Source organism: Hyperoodon ampullatus (assembly GCF_949752795.1).
Source record: "Hyperoodon ampullatus genome assembly, chromosome: 9".
NCBI lineage: Eukaryota > Metazoa > Chordata > Mammalia > Artiodactyla > Ziphiidae > Hyperoodon > Hyperoodon ampullatus.
This window is the reverse complement of record NC_136922.1, coordinates 84,688,468-84,701,459: the sequence shown is the minus strand read 5'-3', so window position 1 is coordinate 84,701,459 and position 12,992 is coordinate 84,688,468. Positions and strand designations below refer to the sequence as shown.

Genomic DNA, 12,992 nt, shown 5'->3' with positions numbered 1-12,992 from the left:
TATGTAAGTGTGGTTTATGGTGTTTTATTCCTCTGTAAATTGTGTCATGACTGTCCGGAGAACAAGCAGCTCCTGGGCAGAGATATGGAAGAAACAATAAAATAGTAGTTACAGTCACACACTGTGCAATAAGTAAAATGCAGAGCGGATTACTGTCCAAAGCCTGCTTGTCAGCACCATCACAGACCACATTTATAACAGTAATATTTCTGATGGTGCTTTTCATCAGGACATTCTGAAGCATGCCCACATCATCGCTTGCTTTCTCCACAAGCTACTGATCCCTAGTCAACACATACACACACACACACACACACACACACACACACCCCACCCACCCCCCCTACACACACACACACACACACACACACACACACACACACACACACACACACCACCCACCCCCCCTACCCTACCACACGCTCCAAGAGCAGAATCAACACAGAAAAAAAGCTCACTGGCTGGACTTGAGATACATGCCCTAAATCTAATTCCCTCCCCATTTCTTAAACCCCAACTGTAAAAGGAAAAATGAGTGGCTTGATGACACGCGCAGACTAAGGGCTGCCACAAGTCAGGAGAACGGCAGCATGACGTCCATCCCTCACCCTGGCCTCCTGCCACACTCCCCATCTGTGGAGCCCATCCACAGTGCTGCACTCTGGATGCAAAGGGCTGCTGCTGCTCAGCTTGTAAAAACCCTGCGGCATCCATGCAACCCGACAACAGCCTCCTGAGCTAGTGACCCTCAGAAGAGTCCCCAGACACAACCAGCAGTCCTCCCAAAGCTGCCTAAGTTATCAGTACCAGATAGGAAGAAAAGGAACATCAGCCCAAACAGGGCTCCTTCAGGCACCACCAGTGAGCGTCCTCAATGGGGCCACTGGAAATGGGACACCAAACGCCCTTTCTACTCCCTAACCTCAGAACATCCAGCTGCTCCCCGAGGCTGTCTGCCAGGTCTGTTCTCCCCAGGCTAATCCTGGAAACACTAGTGAAACAACACCAAAGTGGGGGAAATACAGAGCACCCCACCCAGTTACAGCAATGGCGGGGGCTCACTGCACAGATCCCTTCCCCAGCCCCCAGAACAGCACAGCTGCCACCCTTTGTCCTCACACAGTACAAAGCGCCACTTTCTGATGCAAATACCCCTAGGCACCTAAGCGCAAGCCAACAAACTGGACACCGTAAGAGGTACTTAAAAGGAAGCCAAGCATCAGACAAATTCCCACAGAGGAGCAGCCGACAAAATACCCGACCCATACTCCTCATAACTGTCAAGGTCATCAAAAGCAAAGAAAATCTGAGAAACGATCAAATCTAAGAGGAGCTTAACGAGATATGACAACTAAATTTAGCGTGCTATTGAGGATGAGATTCTGCAACAGAAAACAGACATTAGAGGGAAAGTAACTTTAGTTGATAATAATGTATCAATGCTGATATACTACTTACAATCGATGTGCCATAATCATGTCAGACAATAATAAGGGAAGCTGGGGGGGAGCGGTGAAAGGGGTTAATGTGGGAACTCCGTAGTATCTGTTAATTTTTCTGTAAATCTAAAACTCTTCTAAAAATAGTCTCAATTTAAAGCTAGGTAAATGTTTACAAGTCTTTCCTAATTCAATCATTTTCTTATCAGCAAATTAGTTTGCTAACTTAGGCTACAAACCAAGTCTTGACCTCTTTTTGGTATAGGAGGGGCCAACTTCCTAGCCAGACCATCCCCAGAACTTCCTTTTCATCTGAAAGCCATATGACAAAAGGTCAAGGAAGTAGCTAGTATTTTTTTGTTCTCTCCACGTTACCAAATAGGAATATAAAAGTCTAGCCAAAAATACTAAATATCCTTGCTTAAAAACCATCTCAGAGGGCTTCCCTGGTGGCGCAGTGGTTGAGAGTCTGCCTGCCGATGCAGGGGACACGGGTTCGTGCCCCGGTCCGGGAGGATCCCACATGCCGCGGAGCGGCTGGGCCTGTGAGCCATGGCCGCTGAGCCTGCGCGTCTGGAGCCTGTGCTCCGCAACAGGAGAGGCCACAAGAGTGAGAGGCCCACGTACCGCAAAAAAAAAAACCATCTCAGAGAGACATGATAATGAACTCCATTCAAAGCTATGACAATCATCAGGGCCAAACCAAATAAGTACTAGAATCCACTGCATCCATGGATAGCTTATAACCTGACCTCCAAAACTGGACATGGCCAACAATATCACAAAGTTAACTACTTAGGGATATCTCCCAGATGAAGCCCTAAAGGGTAATAAGCTCCTTGAGAACGGGAACCACTTCTCATTCTTTTGCATCTTCTCAAAGCACCTAGTTTGGGGCTCTGTTGGTTAAGCAATCACTTGGTACAGAGAACCAAGCTAGCGGCCTCTATCGTACCAGGGCGGGCAGTGAGAAGACTCCACCCCCACTCCCCACCCCCAAGTGTTATTCAGGTCTGTGAAATCTGCAAGGCCCAAGCATCCAGCAGCAGGGACAGGGAAGCCAAGCCATGTGCTCAAGGGACCATATGGCTACCAACAGCACAGATCAGCTAAAACGCCACAGGGAAGGCAGGCAGGAAACTGGCAAGCCACCACAGGCACAAAAGTCTCAAGTAGGCTCAGCTAATCGCTGTGAAGTGAACATTCCTCTCTGCTAACCTGGAGAGACAAGGATAGCCCTCCCTAGCATTTCCTTCCTTAAGAAGAGAAGTTGCTTAAGCAGAGAATGGAAACCAGTCTTTCAGTGCCACATGTATCCCGAGAATACTTTGTTGAGTTTCAAATTTCTCAGAAGTGAGACTCTCGGCCAACATACCAACCTACAGCTTTGCATCAGTTCCAGAAGTCACCCAGAGGGTCCCAGAGGCACCTGGTTAAAGAGTTCACAGGTCACCTTTAGCAGGCTTTGCAGGCTATTTAGCTGTTCCCTGTACAATTAATTCCTGGGAGACAGTGGTCCTCTCTTCAGCAGTCACTCTATTTGTTGAGGCCTTAGGGTCACACCAGGCTCAGAGCAGAATCCTTCAGCAAGAACTTGCAGGACTGTCAGACTATGTTAGGGAAGGCCCAAGGCACGTGCTTAGGACCTTTTTAGGTTTCCTTGAAAGAGTAGTTTGTCATTAACAAATGTTTTAAATTAGGCAAAATGACTACAAAACTGCAGCTGGGTTCTAGCTTATGAAAAGAAATACAGATCATTTTCCCTTTTACATTTAATGCTGATATCCCATGTTCTACAACAGGGTTTGGTAAACTGTAGCCAAGGGCCCACCACTTACTCTTGTAAATAAAGTTTTAGTGGAACACAGCCCATCATTTACATATTACCCACAGCTGTTTTCTTGCTACAGTGGCAGAATTGAGTAGTTGCAAAGAGACTATATGACCCAGAAAGCCTAAAATATTTACTATATAGTCCCTTAAGAAAACGTTGGTCAAGCTCTGCTCTACAACATATTAGAAAATGAACACACATGGGATATACACTAGTTACCATTCCTGGGGAGCTATTTGGCAAATATCCTCCAAAATACTCCTAAGGAAATAACTTCCATTTACATAGAGATTTATTCCATTTTCTAAAAAATGGAAAAGTGATAAACTACATAATAACTTACTGGGGACTAGTTAAATAAATTATGATGCAGCCTTATAATGGAACACTGTGAGCAATAAAGCAAGTTCAAATATTTATTTTGTTACTCTCCCTAAATACCTCTACACAAAAATAAAGGGTTTGGGGGGCTGTTTTTTATTTTGTTTTGTTTTGTTGTTTGCCAAAAGCCCAAAAGGACAAAGATAATGGGAGAGAAGAATATAGCAACAAAACTTGGAAGCTGGAAAGCAGAGGGATGAGTGGTAACTGACTCCACAGACTCACAAAAGCTAAATCCTGAGCTAGTGGTGAGAAAAGAAAATAGCCTTTCTGATTTATACTGCAGACTTCCCCTACCCAAGAATAAGAAACTATCAAATCAGGAATCTCAAGGGGGGGTGAAAATAAGGCCCCAAACTAGGACTGGTTTAAAATCTATGTAAGAAGCACCTGGATTTCAAGATGTATACCCTAAATCCCATACATAAGAGTTCATTGCTCCTAAGCCAGGGTTGAATACCTAATTCTTTGAGAGAGACAACCAAGGATCACCACATGTCTGAGGAAAGCCTCTAATATGGAAAATAAGAGATCAAAATAACCAAAGAGAATTAAAAACAACTTAGACAACAAAGACTATGCAGGGAGAAAAAAATCTTCAAAAAATTATTATTAATTCCTCAAAAACCTAACAGATGATATTCATCTCTGAAATAAGTATTACATGTTATTTTTTAAACTGTATAAGAGAAACATTCAGAGAACAAAGAAAGCTCTTAGAAATTAAAACACAGCATCATAAATGAAATATCTAATAGGAGAGATGAGAGACAAATATGAAGATAACTAGAAAGAAAAGACAAAAAGATGGAAAATATTAAGAAAAAATTAGAAGACTAGTCCATGAAGTCAAACATCCAAACAGGAATTCTAGAAAAACAGAGAGCAGATAAACTAGATGGAAATCAACAAAATAGTTGAAATTCCCAGACATAAAGGACTAAAAATTAAACCACAACATGCTCACACATTGATAAACAAAGAGCATCATTGTGAAATTTCAGAATAAAGAAGAATTTGCTAACAGCTTACAGAAATAAAAATATATCATAAGGATGAGAGATCAAACTACTAAAATACGTGGAAAAAAAAAACTCCAATAGATAAATGACAGTGGAGCATTGCCTTCATAATTCTTAAAGAAAATAACTTCCAACATAAAATTCTATACCCACCTAAACTATCATGTGTAATAACAGAGTAGATATGAAAGGTCTCAAAAAATTTACCTACCAAACACTCTTTTCCCAAGAAGCTACAGAATGTGTGCCACCGAAATAAAGTAGTAAATCATAAAGAAGCCAAAAGATCCAGCAAACATAGTACCAATCCAGGAGTGAGGCAAAGAAAAACTCAGGATAATGGTAAAGAAATCGAAAGATGACAGCTTTATAAAAGAAAAAAAAAGAACTAATCCAGACTGGTACAGGTTACAAGGCTCCTGGAAAGTAGTATTGAAAAAGATAAAGGATAACAAACTGAATCAATGTCTTGTGAAGAGATTTAGACAGCCAGAATGTGGGGGTTGAATTAATAAGTAAGAGAAAGATATATACAGAAATTTTAAAATAATTATTACCTCCAAGGAAAACAAAAAATCATGCAGGAAATGAAAAGTATTCATAATATGCTATATGGCTCGGAAATGATTAGCATTTACAAAGTAAACATTGAATATTAATTGAGCCAGAATTATGATATAGTCCTATTAGAAGGCATAGAGAAAAGTACATGAACACCCATGTGTGAAAAAACTAAATCTTCACCCTCCATGTGTGAAGGAAAAGGGGTTATGCCTGAAAAATCAAGAGCGAGCAATGTAACAGTTTATTCCAAGACATGGATTAGCAAAGAGTTGAAAATGGCTGCCTCTAGGGAGAGGGAAACAGACAGTACATTTCTTAAGCAGAGAATAGAGTTCTTTAAAAATGTTTACATAAATGGCTACCTCAAGGGAGAGGGAAACAGACAGTACATTTCTTTTTTTCTTTTCCTTTTTTTAAAGTGACTCAGCCCTTGCAGTGTTATTTTGGGAGGTCACCACTCTTTTTTATTTTATTTTATTTTATTTATTTATTTATTTTTGGCTGTATTGGGTCTTCATTGCTGCATGCAGGCTTTCTCCAGTTGCTGCGAGCAGGGGCTGCTCTTCGTTGCAGTGCGCGGGCTCTAGGAGGGCAGACTTTCAGTAGTTGTGGCACGTGTGTTCAGTAGTTGTGGCTCGCGTGCTCTAGAGCACAGGCTCGGTAGTTGTGGCGCATGGGCTTAGTTGCTCTGCGACATGTGGGATCTTCCCGGGCCAGGGCTCAAACCCATGTCCCCTGCATTGGCAGGTGGATTCTTAACCACTGCACAACCAGGGAAGCCCCCAGACAGTACATTTCTTAAGAAGACCCTAGAGTTCTTTAAAAATGTTTACGTGTTAAAAATACAAACTTAAAAATTATATACAAAGGAATACAAGTCAGGACTATTCAAAAGTGGCTGCCAGTCTGCAATGAGATAAGGCGCTTGTAGCAGAACATAAATCAACTACATCACTGAGAACATTGCTGACATTTTTTCTGTAGCAAGCTTTTCTTGATGAAAGCAGCAATGCCTTGGTTTACATTCTGGCTCAAGCTCCTTATATCAAGGTACTCTGAGTAGGACTGGTATAGATCAAGGGTCAGCAGACTTTTTTGGTAAAGGGCCAGATAGCAAATAATTTACACTTTGCAGGCCATATGGTCTCTGTCACAACCACTCACCTCTGCCACCATATCACAAAAACAGCTCTAGACAATATGTAAACGAACAGACATGGCTATGTGCCAACTTACTCATGACACTGAAATTTGAATTTCATATTATTTCAATGTGCCACAGAAAATTTTTTTCTACGTAAAATCCATTCTTAGCTCACAGGCCACACAAAAACAAGTGACGGGCCAAATCCGGCCCGTGGGCCATAGTTTGCCAACCTCCGAGATTGACAGTATGATCAACTTTGTTTTAAAAAAAAAATACCTGTGTCATAGTAATTTCATCTAGTATGAGTGTTTTTCCTTCTTTTTTACGTTTTTTCCTGTTTTAAAAACAAAAATAATGCTGAAGAATTTCCAAAATTCAGTAAGTTTCAAAAACAATTTATCTACCTATAAACACCTTTTTCTCTCTACTCTCTGAACAGGTCTATATCCAAATGACCTAAATTTATATTTAGGATACTACAGGATCCTTAATCAGTTGGCTTTTAGAGGCAATCTCCTCTACTCTGGCATTGTAACAAATAAAATTCCATTGTAATTAAAAACAAAAGCAAAAAAATGCCTCACCCTGTTTTAAAACAAAACAAAAAAGACAAAACATAGATTCTGGAATCCTTGATTTTTAAAAATGGAAGAAATGTCCTATAAATGTCCTAAAGCTCTCCTTTTTCTAGTTATCAATAAAATCATATTCAAGATAAATGCAAAGCCACTGACTCAATTGTCTAATCCTTTAGCTGAAGAATTTTTCTTCAGCTATGCCTTAGGTTCCCCAACCAGCCAAGGCCCAAAAACCCTTCAAAATCTTCCAGGTTTCTCTACAAACTCAATTTCAACTGAGGAGGGGCTGCTAGGGACAGTACAGGATAATGAGACCCTCCCAAGGGTCATCTACATCACTAATATCACAGATGCCCAAAGTGATGATGGTGAAAAATGGAAGGCTTGCCTCCTTGGTGAGTGAATTATCATCCTTTCATTGTGCAGTATAGTCTTTAGAACAGATTATAGGAAACATAAACACACCAAGTAAGTTTCAGTTAGGCAGAGCAGCCATGTCCAAGTTCCCAAGCTAGTATGGTCCTCACACAAAGAAGCAGGGGTCCATTCTGGTCTTCATCAAGATGTGGAAGATGCATAGGGAGTATCCAACCAGGGGCTCCTCCCACTAATGTCCACTAAAAGTCACGATTATACTTAATCTTACAGCTGCTTAGAGACCATCTACCAGAAGAGGGAAGGGGCCACTTGAACATTCTGTGAACTACTTTGGGCATCATAAAAAAGAAAGTGAAGAAATTCAGCCAATTCCTCGGAGACTTGTTAAAATTTTACCATTCTAAGAAAAAGCATTCCAGGATTTTTCAGACTGACAGTGCCACCTAGTGGCTTTGCATCTTAAACTCACTATTAGACATTTTTAGGACAGCCACTTCTCAAGCTCAAGGATATGGATATTTAACCACTTTAAGTACATAAAGACAAAGCTTCCATTATGTACTGCCAAAAGTAACAAAAAGTTAAAAACATTAGCAATTTTGGGAAAGTGAGGTCTACTACAGGTTCTAACACTCAAGGTAGCAAACCCCACAATGAAGGAAAAAACACTTTTACCGCACTCCTGCTGGACCCAAACAATCTATCCAGTAGCTCTAGTTCACATCAGAGAAATCCATCCCAGGACACATCAGTGGAGAGCACTCAATAAAACACATCACTAATCATTAGAGAAATGCAAATCAAAAGTACAGTGAGGTGTCACCTCACACCAGTCAGAATGAGCATCATCAGAAAATCTACAAACAACAAATGCTGGAGAGGGTGTGGAGAAAAGGGAGCTCTCCTACACTGTTGGTGGGAATGTAAATTGATACAGCCACTATGGAGAAGAGTATGGAGGTTCCTTAAAAAACTAAAAATAGAATTACCATATGACCCAGCAATCCCACTACTGGGCATATACCCAGAGAAAACCATAATTCAAAAAGACACATGCACCCCAGTGTTCAATGCAGCACTTTTTACAATAGCCAGGTCATGGAAGCAACCTAAATGTCCATCAACAGACGAATGGATAAAGAAGATGTGGTACACATATACAATGGAATATTACTCAGCCATAAAAAGGAACGAAATTGGGTCATTTGTAGACACGTGGATGGATCTAGAGACTGTCATACAGAGTGAAGTAAGTCAGAAAGAGAAAAAGAAATATCGTATATTAACGCATATATGTGGAACCTAGAAAAACGGTACAGATGACCCAGTTTTCAGGGCAGAAATAGAGACACAGATGTAGAGAACAAACGTATGGACACCAAGGCAGGAAAGCCACGGGGCGGGGTGTGTGTGTGTGTGATGAATTGGGCAATTGGGATTGACATGTATACACTAATGTGTATAAAATGGATGACTAATAAGAACCTGCTGTATAAAAAATAAATAAAATAAAATTCAAAAATTCAAAAAAAACACAAAACACATAACATTAGAAAAAATTCAAATCCACAAGAGTCCCAAAACAGAAAGGAGAGAAACTTGAAGTCATATATACTTGGGCATAAGAAATCTAAGAGAGGGAGTTCCCTGGCAGTCCAGTGGTAGGACTCGGTGCTTTCATTGCCATTGGCCCAGGTTCAATCCCTGGTGGGAACTAAGATCCTGCAAGCCATGCAGCATGGCCAAAAGAAGAAAAGAGAAATCTAAGAGAATGTCATTTGCTAAATGGACAGAACCTCCAGAATATAAGAGAGATTTCAAGGGGTCAATGTCTACAACTTTAACCCATGGACTTCTAATGAAGTTATGCAAATTCAAGGCAAGAAATTTAAGTTCTTATAGTTTCTAAGTCCGCTACAATAAATACACACGTGCATGCAATCATGCACACACATCCATGCAAGCCATGCAGTGGTTTGCCTAAAATAGAAATGCTTCAGCTCTTGACTGATTATTCAGAGCTCTGTATTATCACTAGCCTGACATCGTCCACAATGCATCTCCAGATGCTGAGAATGACTCACCTTGGCAACAAACTGCTTGTCCTTTTGGTCCAAATTAGCAGTGGGAGCCACATAGTCTCTCCATATTCTCAGCCTGCGCTCCTTGGCAAACCTGGCAACAAAGCAAGGATGCAAATCACTCAGATGGACTAGGTCAGCAATGGAATCCACCATCACCACAGGAGCAAACAGCACAGAATCCTACCCTATCTCATAGACAAGGCACCCAGCAGAAACGGCCAATCAAACCTGAACAAAGCACGACAGCCACAAGAAAAACTGTACAGCGGGCTTCCCTGGTGGTGCAGTGGTTGAGGGTCCGCCTGCCGATGCAGGGGACATGGGTTCGTGCCCCGGGCCGTGAAGATCCCACATGCCGCGGAGTGGCTGGGCCCGTGAGCCAAGGCTGCTGAGCCTGTGCGTCCGGAGCCTGTGCTCCGCAACGGGAGAGGCCACAATAGTGAGAGGCCCGCATACCGCAAAAAAAACAAAAACAAACAAACAAAAAACTGTACAGCAACTGGAACTATCCAAGATGCATATATACCATAAACCCATGGCTGACAGGCTGGGGTCTGGGTGTACACTTTTCTGAGTCTGGACAGTACAAGTCCACCTCAATAATTAGCTCTTTTGGCTTATCAAGTACCTCCTGAGTGATTACTAAACGCCAGGCGCTGGAATGACGAACACAGAGCAACTACTCTCTTAAATGGGAGGAAGAACACACACATCCAACAAATATATTTTTTAAAAAGCATAGGCCTGCTCAATTTCCATTTGAATTATAAAAAGGTTGTCAGCAACCCAAATCCCACATGGAAAACAAGAACAAAATTGTCACTCTAGTGCAACTAATGATTATGAAAAATGGACAAAAATCCAATAGAATTTCACTGCCAAAAGGTAAAAAATCATGCTGGCAGAAATTTGTTTTAGAGTAATAAGCCCAGGAGACATTTTTTGAGTCAGACTAAGAGAGGGAAAGGGAATATGTACAAAGATTTTTTTTAAATTATATATATATACACACACATATATTATATATATATATATATCAGTAAAAAACTGTCAAAGTATTTATTTAGAAATAAATGGATGGAGGGGAAAGGGACTATTAAACTATTATTTCTGAAAACAGTATTGCAACCTTTAAAAGCAGCATGTAGTAGTTGTGAAGCACGTGAAATACTTCAATACAGATTTACCAACAATGCAAGCAAGTCTATAACACAGCATGCAAAACAATAGGCAAGTAATCATATCATTGAAATATGATTTGCATTCCTTGGTCTAAACCTGTTTTTCAGTGATGAGCACTCTTAAAAATCTCTTACAGATGTTATAAAACATGTAGAAACTACTGTCACTGTAACTCACTTTCTTCAGAGAGAGGCAGGAACTTAAAGAATGCAAAAAGAACTACCAACCAAAATAATAATTTAGAATAACAGACTTACAGGATTTTCTGAACAACAATAAAAAAAATTGAGCATCATGAAATAATCAGAGGTATCTGGAATGCTCTGCTTGATAAGGGTATTGTATCTTTTGAATTTAATTGTGGAACATAAAAATACTAGGAAATTTGTACAATCACTGTGTTTTTTCAATCAGTCTACCTTTGTCAGGCATGCCGTATCAAATGGCCCAGATAAAAAATTCCAAGTATTTCTGCTTACAGGTACAGAAAGCTGTAAAAGAGCTAACAAAGGGGAAATACAGCCATTTAATTCACGTTCTTGCACATCTCTTAGCTGTGCACCTCAAAGGCAAAAACGGGAAGCTATCAAGACCATTTTAGTCTTATGGCTCTGAAATAAGCCTCTGAAATAAGCCACACAGGCTTGAGTGGAATGTTGTCACTAGTGGTCCTGGCCTTCTACCTAAATGTATCCTGAGAGACAGTTGCTGGCACTCTGAGAACATCATCTCTATTCATCTCCCTGCTTCATTTTCTTCCATCTGCCCCATCAGGAGCATCAAGTTCACCTATATACCTGGAAACACTTTGAAACAGCCACTGATCTTGGCAATATCCAACTATCATTTGCCTGGAAATCAGTTATTGCTACATCTGCTTTAACCATGAGGCACCTAGCCAAAAACACCTCACAGTTGCATTAGCATTTATAACTACAACATACTGTTAGATAAATTAGGGCATTAGGCCTCGCAACAACATTGGATAGCTCTGTTTGGGGACCCACAGGCTCTATCTTTCCATCATATGCCTGGCTCCAGCCTGTATGTCAGGAAGCAGCTGATAAGCTATTTCACTGTCCTCAAATAAGTCTCAAGTTTATTTCATTTCAAATCCCTAAAACCTGGAATTTAAGTGAGGGGCTTGGAAAAACAGTGTACTGAAAACACTAAAAAAGCAAGTCAGGTGAAGAATAATGTCTGAGTGAAAAATCTAGGCCCTTAGTATACAGCACTGAATTACACTGAACCTGGAGACTTATAAGTAAGCCACTCCTCTCTGAGACCCTGGCCTCTTTTGGAATTTCCCTAATCCTTTACACTGACACGGATGGGTGAGAGAAGATCCCTAGATTTCTTCCCCTGAAGATCCCTACCAAGATCCTTGGCTGGAAGGCTTCCCCGACAGACCTTACCTCTCAGCCGCCCTCAGCTTTTCTGCACCCCGTGTGTAAACTGCAATCGACCAATCCACACAGCGGGCAAAACCTTCCTTCAGGAGGAGCTCTGTGATGTTGCCATTCTGAAAAACGAGGCACGTGAGAAAGCAGGCATAGATTAGATTCTATTGCAAGAGAATCCATTTCTCTAGACTTCTGACATGATTAACATTGCCATAATCTACTTTGCAGTTTAAAAAAAAAAAAAAGAAGAGGGCTTCCCTGGTGGCGCAGTGGTTGAGAGTCCACCTGCCGATGCAACGGACGCGGGTTCGTGCCCCGGTCCGGGAGGATCCCACATGCCGCGGAGCGGCTGGGCCCGTGAGCCATGGCCGCTGAGCCTGTGCGTCTGGAGCCTGTGCTCCGCAACGGGAGAGGCCACAACAGTGAGAGGCCCACGTACCACAAAAAAAAAAAAAAAAAAAAGAAGAAGAAGAGCCATTTCTCTCATTAAGAAATCAGCCATAAGAGGGGAGATGCTGCTCTGCGACTCCTTTCAACAGCCTTGGCTTCACATCCCACAACACCCAGCACAGTAACTCTCACTTAACAGGGGTAGGATAAATGTTAGTGGCATTGAATGGAATTGACATTTCAATAGCTCTTCTGTGGGCAGAGGATGTTAATCTTCAGTAGAGATTATACCTATTATTTCCTTCCCTGAGATCAGCACTTACTCCCCTTTTCATAAGGGGAAAGCTGAAGAACAGGCTGAGTAAGGGATAACTTAAGTTACATTTTGCCCAGTGAACTGCAATTCACATTCTACTGTGACACAGAGCCATCTGGCAGGGCTCTGGCAGACAGCTAGCACTCCAGAAGAAACAGACATGACCTTGGCACATTCCAAACCAAGCCTCCCAGCCTTCCACAACTGCCATCATGGAAGAATTCTTTAGCCAAAGAGTAACAATAGTTTATTCTGTATTGGATAGAGGTTACAA

At 41.4% G+C, this 12,992-nt stretch overlaps 1 protein-coding gene across 1 annotated transcript in view; it reads right to left on the bottom strand.

The window, feature by feature from the left end:
• SND1 (staphylococcal nuclease and tudor domain containing 1) overlaps positions 1-12,992 on the bottom strand; it is a 424,144-nt gene that overhangs the window by 354,491 nt on the left and 56,661 nt on the right. Inside the window, exons 8-9 of the mRNA XM_079711118.1 lie at positions 12,025-12,131; positions 9,428-9,518 (exon numbers count right to left, since the gene is read on the bottom strand). Of these exons, the coding sequence (XP_079567244.1) occupies positions 9,428-9,518; positions 12,025-12,131 (198 nt within the window). The remainder of the gene's footprint in view (positions 1-9,427; positions 9,519-12,024; positions 12,132-12,992) is intronic.